The 17,888-nt window shown below is 51.5% G+C and overlaps 1 protein-coding gene across 1 annotated transcript; it reads left to right on the forward strand.

Annotated features, from left to right (window-relative positions):
• The first annotated feature begins 5,049 nt into the window (after positions 1-5,049).
• TMEM72 (transmembrane protein 72) lies at positions 5,050-11,590 on the forward strand. The gene is made up of 5 exons (XM_067299524.1): positions 5,050-5,119; positions 9,491-9,557; positions 9,973-10,044; positions 10,766-10,905; positions 11,130-11,590. The coding sequence occupies exons 1-5, from the start codon at positions 5,050-5,052 to the stop codon at positions 11,588-11,590; spliced, it is 810 nt and encodes a 269-aa protein (XP_067155625.1).
• Positions 11,591-17,888: the final 6,298 nt, after the last annotated feature.

Here is a 17,888-nt window from a genome sequence, read left to right on the forward strand (position 1 = left end):
TTCGTCCAGATGGTTTGGAAATCTGTGGGCCAGCAGTGATACAAGGGAGAGCAAAACTCCCGTTGACTATGAGGAGGCATTTGCACCCAGCGGACTCACAGCTGGATTTCATCACTGCTTCGCATCAGCTGCGCTCAGTTACCATCCATCGGTGGTCAGGAAGCCCATTTACTCTCCGTGAAAGGTCTCCTGGTGAAGGGACAAGGGGGTGCAGAAAGGCATGTTGCAGCATCACAGCAATTGCCATGGGCAGTCGCCAGCCAGCTGTTAGCCCTTCAATAGCCAAGGAGGGAGAGCTGGAGCCTGTCGCAGATCAGCTGTTGGTGGAAGGACGTCCCCGTTCAGCTGTGACCTGCCAGTGAGAGGACCAGCACTGCCGAACAAGGCTGCTCGAAATGGTGGTTATAGCTGCGGAGTTAGTGAAAGGAGGGGAATGAAGAGAGAAGCAGATTTTTAGGGAATTCACTGGTTGTGTGAGGCAGTTTGGGAACTGTTTTTACATGATGGGCAGAGAGTGAGAATGGGCTGAGTTAGTCAAGCACATTCCTCTAGGTTGCTGACAGAGCACGACTTATGCAGCATGTGTCCTCCTGTGGGACATGCCACTCCCAGAGTTTTGCTGTCTCACAGGGTGAGGTGCCAGGTGCATGCCGGTCTCCTCCGGCTGTCCAAGGCCACTCGACATGGCCATGGCATCATGGCCTCGATCACAGGATAGTGGCCACAGTGGCTGCACCACAGCAAGATGTGAGGAAGGAGAGATGAAGGTGGGGACTAACTCTACTATGCAACCCTAACACTGAAATAAAACCCTCTCAATCCAGATAACCCTGGAGGCAGCCTCAAAATGTGAATCCTGGCTGGCAGCCAAAGTGAAAATGGCAGGCCTCTGTGCAAGGGAAGCAGCTTAATGTACAGTGGAGACCACTGTTATTAAGTGTCCCAGAACAGGCTGGGCTGGTGCTTGGGGTTTTGCAGCATTGGTCACAGGCTATTAAATCCCTGCAAGGTCAGAAGTTCTCAGTTCTCTTCTGGCTGCATAAGCTCATTCCTAAAAGCCTCACAGAAACACGCTCACACAGCTCACAGTTTCACCAAGGGCATCATCCCCTAACTTGTAAGGAGACAGAATAAGAAGAGACCTCTCTGCCAAGAGAGGCTTCTTCGTAGGAGATTCCTACATGAGGGCAGCTGTCAAAGGGGAGCGGGTACAAAGCAAGTCGGAGGATGCCTGTGCTGCTCCCTCCGTGCCCCCTTCCTAGGCACCCTCCAGCCTCAGCACAGGAGAAGCTGCTGCAGAAAGGTGTTATTGGAGTGTTCAAAGAGCAGCTCCCAAGGCTGATGTGTGCAGTTTGCTGTCTGTCCTGAGTGGTCAGGGGCACTGTGAGATGAGTACACAAGCCACCTGCCCTTGCAAGGCTGCAGTTGCAAGCAGTGACAGCCCTGGCTATGGACACCAGAGGCCACTGTGTCCCCAGCTGGGTGGCCTCTTGGCCAGCTCTGGGCTGGCGACTGCTGTCAACTTCCCCTGCTGCTCTGGGATAACATCTCTGCCTCCTGCTATCCTCACAGCAGCCGAGATGGCCGGGGGGGAGCTGAACCACCCCCTGCAGGCCAGCTCTGTGCCCAGGTCCCTCACCCAAGCCATGGCCTCTGCCACCTTGGAGGGCCACAGCTGCGCCCAGGTGGCCACCACGGCTCTCTGCCAGCCCCCGGGAGCTGTGGGCGATCAGAGTGCCAACCCTTGTCCAGATACCGGCTCATCCTGCTGGCCCAAAGCTGTGGTGATGTGAAGCTTCGCGCTCGGACACGCTTGGGAACCAGCAGGAAAGCGGCCCCAGCTGCCCACGAGTGCAGGGTGAGGTGGGAGGAACAGTCCCAGCTGCAGCAGCTGCCTCTGCTCCAGGGCTGAAGCAGGTGGAGGCACGTTGAAATCAGAGTGAAAGAAACACTGGTGTGCGTGTGAAATAGTGACTAGAGAAAAGCTTACATTACACCAGGCCAGGGGTCTCCCCGAGTGAGGGGCAGGCACCCTCCAGTAGGTAAATCCAGGAGCTGCTGTACTGGGGTCCTGGGTGCCACTGGTTCTTTGGAGGCAATTGGGAAAGCTGAGAAATGTGGACAGGGTGAACAGAGCAGCAGCTGCTTGGATTGAAGTGGAGATGGTGTTGGCAAAGGACTCCAGTGGGGATGTAGTCTGGCAAGCAGTGCCGTTCAGCTCAGTGGCAGGGCCCAAGGCAGGGATGGAGACAGCCCTGCGCAGGCTTTGCATTTCGCCAGCCCTGGGCAACACAGAGGGGCATGGAAAGGGGGACTCCAGGCAGGCTGTCGCTATCCGCTGCTCAGAGGGCAGAGTTTGGGCAATAGCTAAGGGAACATAGCTAAGGGAGATGGCAGGTTAAATTGTTAACATATTAATTGCCTTTCCCAGATGTTTTCTGTCCCCACCACCAGTAAATTCGTGCTTATTTTAAGCCCTGGGGCTTGCTACTTGCAAGTAAGGAAACATTATTGTCAAGGGCACTTTGACAAAGACATTTAGTTTCTGGGTGAGAGCTCAGTCCAGTTTGATAAGAGCTGCAGAGTAGCCGAACCAGTGCTGGCGAACAGGACACCGGCCACAGGAGGAGGCCTCGGGCGGCTCCCGGGCTGGGAGGTGCCCTGAGCCGCTGAAGGTCAGGCAGAGAGAGGCCTTTCCTGAAGAGCAAGTCGATGCTGCCAGGTCTCAGCTGTTTTTCTTCAAATTTTGGTTCGTGACTCTAAGCAATTCTGAAAGACTCTTTGCCTCCTCTGATCTATTTACTTTTCAACTAATTTTCTAGCTTTCATGTTTGTAAAGAACCACTTGAAATTCAGTCCATCGGTGTTAAAAAACTAGATAGCAAAGAGAAAGACATCGGAACTATTTCCACAATTTCAGGATTTTTAAGCCATTTTTGTGATTTCTGGAACCTGAGGGTGATTTTTTGAGCTGGTAGCAGTATGCCACAAGAGGGCACAAGGGATCCGTAAGGTATTTTAAAGTTCCAGATGGGAAGGGAAGCAGGATCTTGATATACCAGGTTGGCCTCACTGTAAACTTCTCAGGTGACATGCCTTTTGTTTTGCCTGTCTCTTTTAAAAAGAAGTTGCGACACAGTAGCAAGTGATCAGCTGTGGAAAAACTGCAGCTCTTTCAAATGCACTCAGTGGTTTAGAAGGACAAAAGGAAACAGGAACACCCAAATGCAATGGTAATGCTGAAAGGCAAAAATCTATTTTGGGCCCACACCTTTCAGCACTGCCTCTTGAGACGCCGTGGAAGCCCTTCTCTGACGGAAAGTGCTTGTGTGGAAAATGCACAGCGTGTTTCTCTGCCCCTAAACCTTGTCAGTGTTGCCTCGTGCCGGCAGGGTGGCAATATCCCTGCAGCCCACCACCTTGGAAGCGCTCAGGAAAGCATTATCTGAAGTTATCTACAGGATTTAGGGGCCCATTTCATGAGCTTAGGCATTTGGCTGGTCTGGGAAAATCCCAGCTTGAAATACAAACCAAGCTCCTCTGGAAGAAAGGCTGTCGCTATGTCCTTGGATCAAGTCTGGCTCTACCCCGCAGGACGCATTAGCACAACACGCACTGGCTGGGTTCAGCTTTGCGGTCTCTAAGCAACCCTGGGAAGGGATCGCAGCGGACAGGCTCAGCCTGTTGCTGTTTCCCCATGGGGCTGTTTGTGCTGGGGCTGAGCATGAGTCACCTAGCCCCCTTGCTCGCTCCACAGCCCCAGTTTCGACATAAGCAAAGCGAGGGACAGGGAGCCGCAGTGACTCACGTGGCACGGGCCGCCGCGCGAGGTGAGCTCGGGGTGCTGCCGGGGAAGGCATGGGCAGGAGGCGCCCGTGCTGCCTGCTGCGGCAGTGGGGTGATTGTATGCACACCGCTCAGGCAGCGTCCGTAATGACGCAGCATGCTGCTGGCACTGCCTTTCCCCCAGGTGGGAATCAGAGACCCCCAGAGAGCCATACCACATTCTTGCCTGGAAGGACATGGGGCTGGGTATGGAGCAGGAGGCAGACTCTGTCCCATCTTGGACTTCGGACATATCTAGAGCAGCCCCGCTTCAGAGGCTCCATGTCCTGGAGAGACAAGCCAGGGCCCCCGCAGCTGTGCACCAAATCAGTGCAAAGGGTTCAGAGCGCATTTGCGCGGCCCTTCTCCTCTAACCCCTCTCCGCTTGTCAGGGCGCTTGTGTGAGCCCAATACTATATGAATGACTCTGTTTCATTTAATGGCCAGGTGACTGCAGTATAGAAGTACATTTTACTGAGATTCCCAAGAAAAGAAATACACAACTCCCCTGCTCTGGCCAGCCCGGGTCTGTATGACCCTCAGGAATAGTCCGATCTCCTCGTGCCTGTGGTTGCACATCTACCCTGACAGTTCCCGGGCTGTACAGGGAGCCTGGCAAAATCCGCACAGTAATGAACAGCCGTGGCAGGGAGCCCCGTCAGCATGAAGCAGCAGGGCTGGGATGCTCTGGGAGCCCTGCAGAGCTACCAGAAATGTGCTGCATTCTTGCCAAGAACAAATATTGCCGTCCTCACAAATGGTTAACCTGCTGGGAACTGCAGAGCATTAATGACTTCACATGCATTTAATCAGCTTGGGCTTCCAGATCCTCCTGCCTCAGGAGCAGGAAAGGCCGTGTACCCCGGGTGCAAGTGCTCCCAAAGCCGCACCACCCCCCTTACCAATCATTAATCACCGCTGGGCCGGCAACGCGAGCAAGCGGCAAACAACCAGGCAAAGGCCAACTCTCCACAGCCCCGGGCGCAGCAGGAGGCAGCGCTGACCGGTTCTCCTTGGTGGCAGCTCGGTCTCTGGCCACTCTCCCCTGAGAGACCTCGGTGGAGGTGACCAGGTGTCCCACATACACTGCCGTTTCCTTCAGGGAGGTAACTTGGTCCTTCGGATGGGAGGCTTTGCCTGCAGCTGGGAGCTGCTGGGTTACACGTAAGGGGGGGTCTGAAGAGGGAGCTTCTGTCGGCATCACAAGGTTTTCACCTCTTCGCCATGCGGCACAAGGCATTTTGGACTGCTCTGGAGTATACCTGCCGATTGCTGGGCATCTCCACCGCAGCAGGTAAGAGCTAGCTCTCTTTTCCTTTGCCACTAAAAGGCACTGAGTAGGCGTCGGGACTCCCAAGTTGTCTCCCTGCCTTTGATCCAATGCAGCCACTGCCCCATCTGACAAAGGGGATAAGGACAACTGCTCACTTTTGCTTTGGGACCCAGGGAGGGGGAGTGCTGGATGCCTGGCCAGGATCTTCCCAGATGATGTGAGAGGCACCATGAGGCATCAGAGTCAGCGCTCAGTATGAGGGGAGACAAGCTAAAACATGAGTGGAAAAGAAAACTAAATTACATTGTTTGAAAACAGACATGGTGACAGGCAAGATGTGCAATGAGATGGAGATGTAAAATGCTCATGGCTACACAAAACTGCCAGTCTGCTTTGTGGGACCTGAAAATGAAGGATTTCCTTGCACTGTGCACAGTGAGGGTGTCCTATGCCAAACAGGATCAAGAGACTGCAGCCCTTGCAGAACAGTTGCTGCAAAAGTGCTTCTCCACCTCTCTGATAATCTGTCAGGAAGCAAATTCAGGGAGAAGCTAAGGTTATAGCCACAGCACAGACATCATAAATTCACCCACCTGGCTAGCTGCCTCCTCTCTCCCAGTGCCAAGAGCTGCTTGGGACCAGCCTCCTCTGAGTTTGGTGACATATCAGAGCATATGGTCTCAGCTGAAATGCTGACGTTTTGAGCGGCTATCTCAGGCGCAGCGTCTCACCAAGAAAGACTGAACTGTGGAGAATAACCGCCTCACATGAAACATCTCTGGATGGAGATGTGGGAAAACAGCTCACACAGAGGCTATGAGGAGCCTGGTGGATTCACAGGCTCACTCTGGCACTGCTGCTGGCTTTCTGTCATGCAGCAGGGCAGGCTGCTCTCCATGCCTCAGTTTCCCCCACCAGTAAAGCAGAGATCAAAGTATCTGATTTGTCTAAAGGCTGGAGTTGTGAACCAAAGTTTTCTGATGAAAGATGTCTTAAGCTGGTGCCTGTGGTTGCCGTGGCAGACCCCTGTGGATTTCAGACACTGCAGAACAGGTCACAGCAAGCCCTCATACCTTGGAATGTCCTTTATCAATGCAGTCGACCCTGAGAGACACTTTGCTCGAGTCAGAGTAAAGTAAAAAGCACACAGGTCAGCTGCAGAGAGACAGGTCCCCAAGGACACCCAGAGCCCAGTGAGGAAGCTGGAGGCTGTGCTCTGGAATGTGCTTTAAAGGACTGATAACAGGTAGAGATTTGAGTCTCTGAGTTTGTACAAACTCCCACTAGATAAGTGCGTATCGTGATGAGACTGCAACAGATAGGAGCTGGGACACAGCTTTTAACCAGCAAATGCAAATCTCTTCTCCTCCCCATCCCCCTCAAGGCCACATGTGCCCCATGATGGTCAGATTCTCTTTAATGTTCCAACGAAGCTCATAGACACCTTCCTGGGAGAAAACATGAGCTTGTTGTCATGGGAAAAGTAAAGCTAAAACAGCAAAATTGGAAGTAGCTTACAATTTGGAAATGTCTTAATGGAATACAATCTCTCCTTCTGCTTGCACTCTTTTCTTTGTTCTGCATCATCTGCACCTATAGTTCTTCTTGATATTAGCAGTGCAGTCATCTCTCAGCCGAGCATCCCAGAACATAGACAGCTGCAATACTGATCTCTGTACTTTTCCATCTCTCAACTCTGATGCATTCCCAGTATCACCTGACTTTCCCAAAACGCCAAGGAAGGAGTGGGAGGTGCCTGTATATTATTCCTCTGAGTGTCTCAATGGAGTAAGAAAATAGCTTGATGCAGTGTTTAGTGCCTGATGAGGTGTGTGAGGTTTTTCCATGAAATGGCGATCATGCAGAAAAGAATCCCATAGGCTTTGTTTGAAAAATATGAAAGAGAGAGGAGAATGCATTAGTCTCACTAATTGATTCTGAGAAGGCCTGGCCAATTCCACAAACTGCTCACAAACAGAAAAAGCTACCCACATAATACAACCCCCCCACCACCAGATCTTTGAAAATACTGGCTGTCTGCAATGGCGGGACTATAAGGTTTACTGCATGCAAGAAATCGAACAGTCCTGCTATTGGCACAGCCTCATGGCTAGTTGGTGATGAGTGACAGCCTTGCAATTCATTGCAGTTTCTGGGACATCTCTGTAATTCTTAGATTTTAGGCCTTGTGATTTCTGCATCTAGAGAGAGAGTTCTTAGTTATTTCTTAATTCTCATGCTTTCAACCATTTAATTCCCAATCATGTGTCTTTAGCCACATGGTTTGGATAACATCCAAATTAAGGCAGCAACTAGCCCAAACAAATGCCTCAGAAAGAGCCCTTTGCAAATACTTCATCCGAACAGCTTTGTGGGTAAAGCAGAAGCTGCACAAAATCAGGAAACCTTCCCATCCAGAGGAAAGACTCTAGCATAACAGCTGAGCTGTTGAATTCTGCATTCATCTGTAAGGAATGAATGAATGAATTCTGCATTTATAGGGAAGATTATAAAGAAGGCTGTTCAGTCATGAAGCAGCAAAGGACAATACTTTTTATGTAGGAGCATGAATTGGTGACAGGTGCCAGGCTGACAGCCTGGGAGGGGAAAGTCCTGTGTTTTTTTGCAGACCTTGAATGAGATTGATTTCCCCTATGCTTCTGCTTGGGGCTAGAGAGGCAGCCTCCAAGGAGGAGGCTGGGGTGTGAGCCCAGTCATTTCTCTGGCTGATGAGGGACCAGCATCTGCCAGTGACACAGAGGGAACCCAAGTGAGACCACAGGGTCCTGATGGGGCATCTGAGGGCCTGGCAGGTGGCAGGGGAACTGTCTGCCCTGTCCTGGACTCAGGCCAGTGCTGCCCAAGCAGTGGGTGCAGTGGTGAGCCCCAGCAGTGGTGGCCAGCAGGAGAGCCTAGTGCCATGGCTTGGCTCAAGCAGACTAGAAGGAGGAGAGAGGGAGAGCTTTGCTACCAGAGCAGGCTCAGCCTGTTAGCATCACTTCAGCAAGGCTATAAGTGAAGCAGAAGCACATGAGGCTCTCCTTCAGGACTGGCTTTGCGCACTGAGGTCAGAAGCACTGTGTGCTCAGGCACAAATGCTTGTCGTTGACCCATCTCATGGTTATGATGGAGCCAGCATCACTGGGGCTTACTCCCCCATTTGTGAGACTGGTGCCCTTCTGAGTCCAGAGCAAAGCCACAACTCAGCGCCACAAATCCAACCAGTATCTCAACATGTATTATGCAGAACCAGCTGTGAACATCCCATGCACACATGGACACCAGGGACAGAAAGCTCCAGCTGAGCTCATTGCTTAGCAATGCCTAATGGCATAAGGGAGTGTTATGACTATCTAGAATGATTCCCCCAGCCGAGCCACAAGCCCTGCATGAAACGTGTGGTTCCATTCAGCCCCACACCGCTGGCACTCAAGCACCATGACCACCCAGGTCCCAAACCTCTCTTTCCACAGCACATGCTGCAATGGGGGTGAGGAACTTCATTTCTTTGCCATTTTGAAAACAACCTTGTGGGGAGTGGAAGGATATCAAGGGAAGTTTTCCATCCAGTGAAGCTATAGGCCCCCAACTACCAGTCCAAGTAAGATTTTGCCATACTAATACTCTTAATCCCCCTTAGCCTCTGACTCTTCAGTATGCTGTCCTGGCTGGGGCACTGAGGGGATGTTCATTCCTTCTTCTTAATCTGCCTGCTACCTTTTTTATGTTCTTTTTTCTTTCTGTTAGGCTAGTAAGTGATCTTAATGCCATGACTACAGCCCTTCATTAATGTAGCTGGCACATTTCCCCCATCATGCTGTTGCTCTGCAGCAACATATTGGGTACAACAGGCCTGGGCAAGCTGGGAGGCCTGGGAGGGCCAGGAAAGTGAGACTGGCATGACCTGAAAAGACCCCAGGCAGAGGTGTTAGTGTGGGCCTGAATTCCCCCCGGGCTGGGAGAGGTGCATGGGGTGAGGAGCAGAGCTGGGCAGGGCAGTGGAAGGGAAGCCCCTGTGGCAGCACTGCTGGAGCTGCATGGCAGAGAGGCAGGAGAGGCACTGACACACTGATGCTCACCTCTCCCACTTTCCATTGCCGGCTGGTACCTTCTGAGCACCTCCCCCCAGCCTACACAGCTGCAGTGACGGGAATGAAACTGGGATGACTTTCTGAGCTGTCTGTCAAGGCCAGCATTCAGCTCTGGCCCCCCTGGATTCATGTGTCAGCATGAATCACTGGTGCTGGCAGTCCTAACGTGCTGCACAACACAGGAGGAGCAGGCTCACTAGCCACCTGCGGAAACTGAGGCATAGATCCTAGGAGCTGACGGGGCACACGAGAGTCAGGAACCAAACCTGCAGTCAGCATTTTTCCTGCCTTCTCTTTCTAGTGCTGATCGGCGTGGGCATAGAAACTCTGCAGCAAGGACAGTTCAAAAGCCTGGCTTTCTATCTGCTGTGAGTATTTTTGCCCTTGTAGTTAGAGCTTGCGGGGCTGTCACGTTCCACACCTGCACCATATATAGCACCAGACTAGACTGCAACAGCAGCAGGGACCAGTATCCAAGACTTTGGGGCATTTAGATACCCATCTTCAAGTTTCAGAAAACACAGCTCTTTCTCCTAGAGAAAGTGATCCTCTCCCCATGCTACCTGCAAGCTCAGGCAGGCCAGAGTTGACAGTGGCCGCAAACTGACACCCACAGGCAGAAGAGCTTTGAGATCTCTTCCTCAAACCAACTGGGCAGAGGCTGTTCAGACCCCAGCACACAGACTGTGTTGTGAACTGGACAGTAGATCCTGGCCCTCTATGCCCCTTCTACCATCTGGAGAGGATACTCAAACCTGCCCCCTTGACGCCTCCACCTTTCAGTTTTTCAGGGGTTGCAGTTACGGTCTGTGAAGGCTTCTTCTTTATCACTTTGTTCCTGGGGCTGTGCTTCACGTGAGTAGACCCTATCCAGTCTTCTCCAGCCTTGGTGGGACCTGCCTAAGGCAACCTGCCCCTTACAGGCAACACCAGACCTAGCCAAGCTGTAAGCGCCAAAGCAAAGGTACTGCCCTTACTCCCATGGCATGCGCTCGAGGAGGTAAGTGAGGCTGTGCCCATAGCCAATTACACTTGTGTTTTAACACAAACTTGTGCCACAATTTGCTGAGCATCAACACAACCGACCCTAGTCTGCAGCATCCCTTTAACATGTGAAGTCCTGCAAGGGACTGGGGTTGAGAGGAGAGTCACATCCCCAGGATGAGCTATACCTCCCTTCCAGAGACAGCACAGAAATTCAAGCCAAGATGTAGAAACTTCTTAGGCACTTCTCAGAGCCTGAGCACTCTGATCTCGTTTAGCAAAAAGTCAAAAGCCCTTGACAGCTGAAGAGGCAGCACCCTACTCCAGCTAACAGGTACCCTGCTTATGGCCAGGCAGGCAAACATGCCAAGGAGAGACCTCCTGAGATGCTGACCTCTGGCAGAGGTAGCCCAGGGCCTCTCACCCTCTATGAGGAAGGCTCAGGCATTACTTAGCTTCCCTGACCAACACACCGGTTTCCTGACAAACTGGAGTGGGGATCTGAACCTCTAGGTGGGTGAGGGTGAGGTGCAAGTCTTCTTGCCATGGGCTTGGTGCCCCAGCCTACAAGGGCCTCTGTCTCTCTCCCCAGATATGAGCCAGGCTCCCTGGCACATGCCTGCTGCAAACGAGCTAGACGCCCAGGAAGCTTCCAGAAATTCATGGGGTACACGCTGCTCTCGGTGGCTTGCTTCCTGCATCCCGTCCTTGTCTGGCACGTCACCATCCCTGGTGAGGAGCCCATGCTGGGGTGGGGGCTTGTGCAGATGCAAGAGGAGCATGGTGTATGTTGGGGCACCAGGCTGGCAGACCCAGAAATGGTGGGGATGTGCGGGGTGCCAGACCAGTTGTGGGGGACGCTGAGCTAGCTGGACTAAATGCTGTGCCTTTCTAGCACTGCTTGGCTAGCTCGTCTCCTTGCCCCAGCCCTTGACCAACATGCTTCTCTTCCCCAGGCTCCATGCTGGTGCTCACTGCCCTGGCCTACTTCCTGCTGAGCAAGAGGAGAAAGAGCCCAGGGCATAAAGAGGCACAACCCCAAGCAGGCCAATACGTGGACCCTTCAGCCACCATGGCAGCCCCAGCCGGCACTGGTGACACTGAGCAGACCTACACTTTCCATGGGGCCCAGAGGGAGCAGCACTGCTCACTGCTTGGCCACATGAAGAGCATCCTGAAGGGGAACAGGGACAAGAGCCTAGCCCAGGCAGCTCCATCCATACCAGCATCCCCATCAGCCCCACGCAAGCAAGTGCACTTCCAGGAGAAAGTGGTGCGGATCATCCCCTCTATCAGTGACAGCTTGGATGATGTGGAGAGTGAGGCTGAAGAGACCACACTGGACACAGCACCCATCCTCACCCCTCCAGATACCCCCGTCATCCTCACTCCTCTCAGCTCCACAGGCCTGTTCTGAGCACTCACCAGCAATGAGGACAGGGCAGAGAAACTACACCTGCATGTCAGCATCCCTCCCTGTCATTCTGGCAGCCAAAAGGTCCTGAGCCAACCCCAGCACCACTGCTGCATGTTGTGGGCAGAGCTGCAGTGCTGGCTGGAGCACCACATTCTCCATGGGGATGTCCCATGGGCCCCAGCAAGGCAGCAGACAACCAAACAGGCCAACCTTACAGCCACCAAGGAGGAAAAGGGGTGAGGGGATGGAGCACTCGTGCCCTATCAGGGCAAGGGAGGAGAGGTGGCTGGTGCTCTGTTTACCAACCTCCCTGCCCTAAAGGAAAAAGTGTGAAGGACCATGCCACCTGTCCTACAAGGGGCTGCTGGCAATCAACGGTCCCAAACCTTGTGAGGATGGCCAGTGGTGGTTCCCAGCCTCTGCTACACCAAACCCAGGGGTCAGGCCATGGTTCAGTCAAAGTATTCCCAAGACATTAAAATTTCTGCTCCTAGGGAATCTCTCTTTAAGGCCTGACACATGGGCCTCTGATACAGCACTACATGTCAAAGCAGCAACTCCTGCCTAACACCTCCGCCACAGCATTTGCCTACCACGAGGCAGCAATTGGCAGAACAAGAGGAGACAACCACCCTCTCAGAGCAGTTTCCGCTAAGGGCGGTTTTTGCCTGCCTCCCTTCACTGTGCTAGAAAAAGCTCAGGACTGGCACATTTCCAACACACAGGCACCTCAACCTGCAAGTTCCCTAGCAGCAACAGCAAAGGCTGCAGCAGGCCTAGCACATCCAAAACATCCCTCCAGGGGGGACTGAGACAAATCACACCCCTGGGTCTAGCACCCAGTAAGTGATCTCACCTGAGACACGCTCTGAGCCCAGCAGAGAAATCACCCCTGACTTTGGGGACACCTATGCAGAAGCACGGAGGATTGTGGAGCTTCCTGGTGTTCCTTGCCCAGACAGCCCTCTTGAGTTAGACAAGCTTTGGGATGATGTGGCGACTCAGGTTACTATGTTCGGCACTGCATCGGCACAGCAGACCACTTGTAAACTCCCTGTGTGTGTTAATTATGGGCCTCAGAGGGCAAAGATAATAACAAAGTTATAACTCTGCCCCACTGGTCCCCTCCATGCCAGCTCCTCCCTAAACTTTTCACCCCTGGCCTAATCCTACCATATTTTCTGCCCTTTCAGGACCATTTCCCTATAATCAAGCACTTCTTGCCTGTTCATCCCATCCCCTTGGCTTTCTCTCACCTTCTAACTATGACTTTCTGCTTCTCACTCCAGCTGTCTGAGGGGCTGGGGGGGGGGGGGGGGCAAGCATCCACTAACCAGCCCCCTAACTGCATCTTGGTCCCAATCATCCAGGCAGCCAACCCCATGGATTTGGAGATTATCACCGGTGGGCAGGTTGAGCCAATCTCATTCCTGTCATGTTGCCTTCTGTCTTCCAAGATAAATCTCCCTCCTGACCCAGCACACACCAGGAAATGCTGTTAGTGCCCCACAGTACTTTAGTCCTTAATCTCCCTGATTTTGTCCTGCAGGCAAAAACCTGCTACTTCTTTGGGGATATTACCCATGGTGGTATGGTGGGCAGGCAGCCCAGGGCTCCTTTCTCTGCTCCTTGCCCATGGCAGAGAAGGGACACACAATTCAAGGCTTGTAGAGAGCCTCTGCTCCACTGCCATCTCCTCCTCAGGAGCAGGGTGTGATAGGACCAAGGGCTGGCTGCTATGAGCATGTGTGTGTGAGCCCAGGGGCTATCCTTTCCTTTCTCCCTGCCGGCTTGGTCCTAACAGCTGCTGGAGGGCAAGGCAGTTTCTTTACACTACTAGGCAATTATAAGAGGTTTCAGGGAACTGACATCATGCCCCCCGTCTTCTCTGCTAGCCCTTATATACTCTATTTGCCGGACCAGCTTGTTTGGAACTCACTCTGGGAGAGAGAAGCCCTGAGTAAGAGAGCTCTGGGGTAGGAGAAGGTCCCAGGCCATGAAGCAGACTATGGGCAGAGACAGGGAATCACTGTGCTGGATGCAGGAAAGACACTTACTTCAGGAGGCACGTGGCCGGGAAGGGCATCCCCCACCGCGTCCCACGTGCCATGAACTGTGCCAGCTGCCTGCTGCTGTAGGTAACTACAAGATGACAAGCACCTGCAATGCCTGCAGATATCATGGCAAAGACCTTCTCATCAGTGTCAGGCAGCTCTTTTGGCTGCATGTGGGAAAGAGGACAGGTGTGTGGGTTTGCTCAGACACAGGACGTGTGGCCACACGTTGCCCTGTCACCTCTGCTGAGATGAGGAACTATAAAGGCTCTGAACCCAGAAAGCCAGATTGGGGTGAGACGGTCATAGGAAGGGAAGATCCCTGAGACCTACTTCAGCTGATTATAAGGCAGAACCCAATGGGGCTGACTGTTTTTCTTGGAAATATGTTATTTCCGCTTTTAAAATTCAGCTCTCTGAGTCTGTCAGAGTCACTGTGGCCATTGTAGTTTTAAGGAAGATTGAAAACATGAATCTTGAGTGTTCAAAAATCAGAAGGCAAATGATAAGAACCCCATGTTACTTTGTAATGCATTCTGTTTAAGTCACTCCTGACTTGGGAGATGGGTAGGCAAGAAGGCAGAAGATGCTGGCTGATAACATTTGACAGGCTGTCTTTGATAATGAAACTCTGTCCACAAGGGCAGCTTTTGAATAGTCTCATACATTCAGTCATTACTATAACTTCTAGACATGAACAAAAAGCTTTTTGTAGCATCACCAACATTTAAAATGCTAACTGGTGTTAATCTGTTTTAAATATGATACACAGGTTTGAGACCTCCCTCTTCTGGATGCACAGATTAACACTCCAGTCCATAATTGCTTCCTGGGGAAGAGTCACGTACACATCTGCCCGGGTGGTTCAGTCTCCTCCTGCACCTGCAAAAATGTCTTCAGAAAATTGTGCCCTTTTAAAACCTAATGTTGCAACACTGAGAGCAGCAAGCCCAGGATCTAGCCACCGGATCAAGCCGCAGCTCTTTCACCCTCAAGATAGTGTATTCATCACATTAAGAAATAAAAATAAAGGTACTTCCTTCTAAAGTTCGTGGTCAAGCAGCAAGCCTGCACCAGAAAAGGTCCTGGCCCAGCCAGGCAAACAGGGTACCCCTCCTTGCCCACTTGCCCCTAAATACTGTGCTCAGAGCTGGATCCCCATCTCAGTCACACATCTGCCTATTATATCTGCTCTTGATGGCAAACTCTGCTTTCTGCATCATCCAAGGCTCTTCATTAAACATTGCCTCATTAATTACACACACAGAGGTAAAGCAATGTTCCTAATAGATCAATGAATCTGCTTACAAAAGAAAGACTGCATTTCCACAGCCTCCTCTTTAGCCCCGAGCAAAGTTCCAGGGGAGCCTGGGTGGGGACAGCTGCCTGGCACTGACCTTCTTCAGTCAACTCTTGCTCCATCAGCCCCAAGGTCCGTACCTGTGGGGCAGCAGGACCGTTGGCAAGGGGAACAGCAATGGGGTGACAGCCCCTGTGGCACACTGAAGGGGGAGGTGGATTTCATTCTCTCTGAAATGCATATATTGAGTTTGTAATCTTTAGTTTCTGTAGCATTAGGCATTATTGGTTTCTAGGTTCATCTTTTGAAAGCATGTTGTAGGTTTCCCTTGGGAAGCAGGACTGAGGGAAGCTGGAGGTGAAGTGGTTGCTCAGGCTTACCGGAGATAGCGGTGGGCAGGGTCCTGTTTCCCCATTGCATCCCCAGTTGCTTTTCCTGTACACTCCCTTGTGTTAGCCTGGCTCTTTTCCAACCCCACAGCTAGCTGTTTCAGGAGACAAAGCCTGGAAAAAAGCTACTCATTTTTTCTGTGGTATTAAATTGCCTGTTCAGTTAAGCTCCCTGGCTGGCTCACCATGGAGTTTGCTGAGAGCTAGCACTAGCTCAAGGGAAGCACTGGGCAGCCAGACCTGGGGGGCAGGATGCTCCGTCAGCGGCAGCTGAACTGTGGGCAGGAAATGGCACCACAAGGATGCACTTCCACAGCATGTGCTGAGCTACTGCACTATGTCACCCCTGCCAAAGAGTCCATCTCTACACGCCTCCGCTCTGCTCCCTGCTGCCCATCCCTGCCCTTCCCTGTGGGCCTCAGTGCTGCCAGCTGGCTCCATCAGGTGATGGAACTGCTTAGCCCAGAGGAAAAACAATTAGGAAAAAGAAGGCAGGCAGCTATCTTCTGGGATAATGAGCCAAATTAATTCATGGAAGGACTGATGAGCACCAGAGCTGGTGCAAAGGAGGGGTCAGAATCGTGCAGGCAAGAGCAAGGGCCAGCTGTGAAATGAGTGGGAGGGCGATAAGACCACCTCTTTCAGAGGCAACAGGCTGTTAGAGCAGCTCAGCAGCTCAGAGAAATGCAGTCTCAGGCATTGCTTAAAATCCCAGTGTAGAGGAAATGTTCAGCCTCAGGGGGGAGTCAGATGACTTTGCAGAGGGCTCAGAGATTATCAAGTGTTCACCTCTCTGTTGGTCCCTTTCCCTACAATTAGCTATGAGGGGCATCCCAGGGGCTATTGAAAGTACCAGAAATAGTACAGAACTGTAGGGGGGGGGCTCTATATGATAAACTCCTACATATGCAGGGAAATTGCAGGAAAAGGAAGAACTAGACATTATTAACTGTGCAGTGCAGTGATACCTGAATTTGAGTTGCCGGAACTGTAAGTCCACACCACCCTGCTATATCACTTTTCTGTGCATTACAGTTAAGTCATGACGCAACTAATCCACTGAGATTAATCTGCTGAGTTACAGTTGACTGTATATGGCTAAAAAAATTCTACAGATTCCAATACTGGAAGGAAGCAAGATGAAACACCCAAAATAAGTAAGTGTAAGGTGAAACTCTGAGCTAATCCTGGCAGAAACTGTTTCCTCCAATGTTTCCTCCAAAGGTTTTCCTGCATGAGAAAAAAAATCCTCCTGCTTTGCATAGAGGGTAGCATATGTGCATTGAAAACACTCCACAACGGTACTTGACAGCCCCTGTCACAGCTTAGTGAATTAGTATGTTGCAAACAATTACTCAGTTTTGGCTTTTATATGAAGGCCAAAATAGGTTGCAGTGCAGGTTTCAGTTACAATTCCTCTTTGCCTCCAGTGCAAACTAGAGCGCATAGCTGTTACTCAGACCCGGAGCCAGGTGCGCCGCCTGCCCTGCCACAGACCCCCCAGCCTTGGCCAAGGCACCTAGATGTTCACCCCCCAAGCTCTGTAGCTCCCCCCAGGCGATTCTGGCTCTTGTTTCTCTGGGCACTGCTCTCCATGTTTGCAAACACGGATAAGAACATTTTACCCATGTAACAACAGTATTAGGAAAATAAGGCCTATTTAGAGAGAAAACTGTTCAGTTTCTGCAGTGTTAGTATTCAAAATGAGAAATGGCCAGCCTCCACTTCTGTGTGTAACACCAGTGGCAGCAGTGCCTGTTAACACCCACAGGAGCAAACAGCTGTATTGGCATCAGCGGCACGGGCAGCTCCTGATTCAGTATTAAGTCATACCACATGCAGGAGAGGGCCTGACTCCATTCACTTCCCTGAACTAAGAATTAAATGCTGCATGTTCACTCACCTGCAACCCTACTGCACCTTCTCATCCCTGCATCATATCTCATCCCATTGAGGGGTTTCCCATGCTCTGAGCCAAAACACAGGTCCTGTTTTGGCTGGACTCCTGAATTTTGTGGCAGGTAGGAACTTAGAGGAACCAGAGACCATGTCCCAAATCTGCCTGAGATTCCTTGGAGCTGTCAGCTCCCATGTCTGCTTCACATGCGCTTGGCAAAAGTGGGGATCTGACTTCCAGCTGTCATATATCAACTTGCATACGACTGGTGAAATGACTGCACTTAGGTTATATCCAGTGAATGATTAAGGTACCTTTAGTAAATTAGTTGTAGGCAGCTATTCACTCAGCAAGCGACTTTAATGGTTCCTGTTCTAAGGAACTATGTACAACACCAGAAACCAACTGCTTTCCCAACCCAGGTCTTTGGATTACATACTAAGTAGAGAAGACATATTTCAGACAGGCCAAAAAAAAAAAAAAAAAAACAAACAAACAAAGATAGGGTCATGCTTCCCGGGACCTCCTCCTCACCCCAGCCTGTACCTGAAGGGAACCTCATACAGCCAGGAGGAAGTTGTTGACTTTTAATGATAACCCCATCTCACAGCTCTCTCTTCATTCTGCCCAGCCTTTCCTTTGCCCCAGACTTTTCCAT

This window comes from Apteryx mantelli, chromosome 7 (genome assembly GCF_036417845.1).
Source record: "Apteryx mantelli isolate bAptMan1 chromosome 7, bAptMan1.hap1, whole genome shotgun sequence".
In the NCBI taxonomy this organism is placed as follows: Eukaryota; Metazoa; Chordata; class Aves; order Apterygiformes; family Apterygidae; genus Apteryx; species Apteryx mantelli.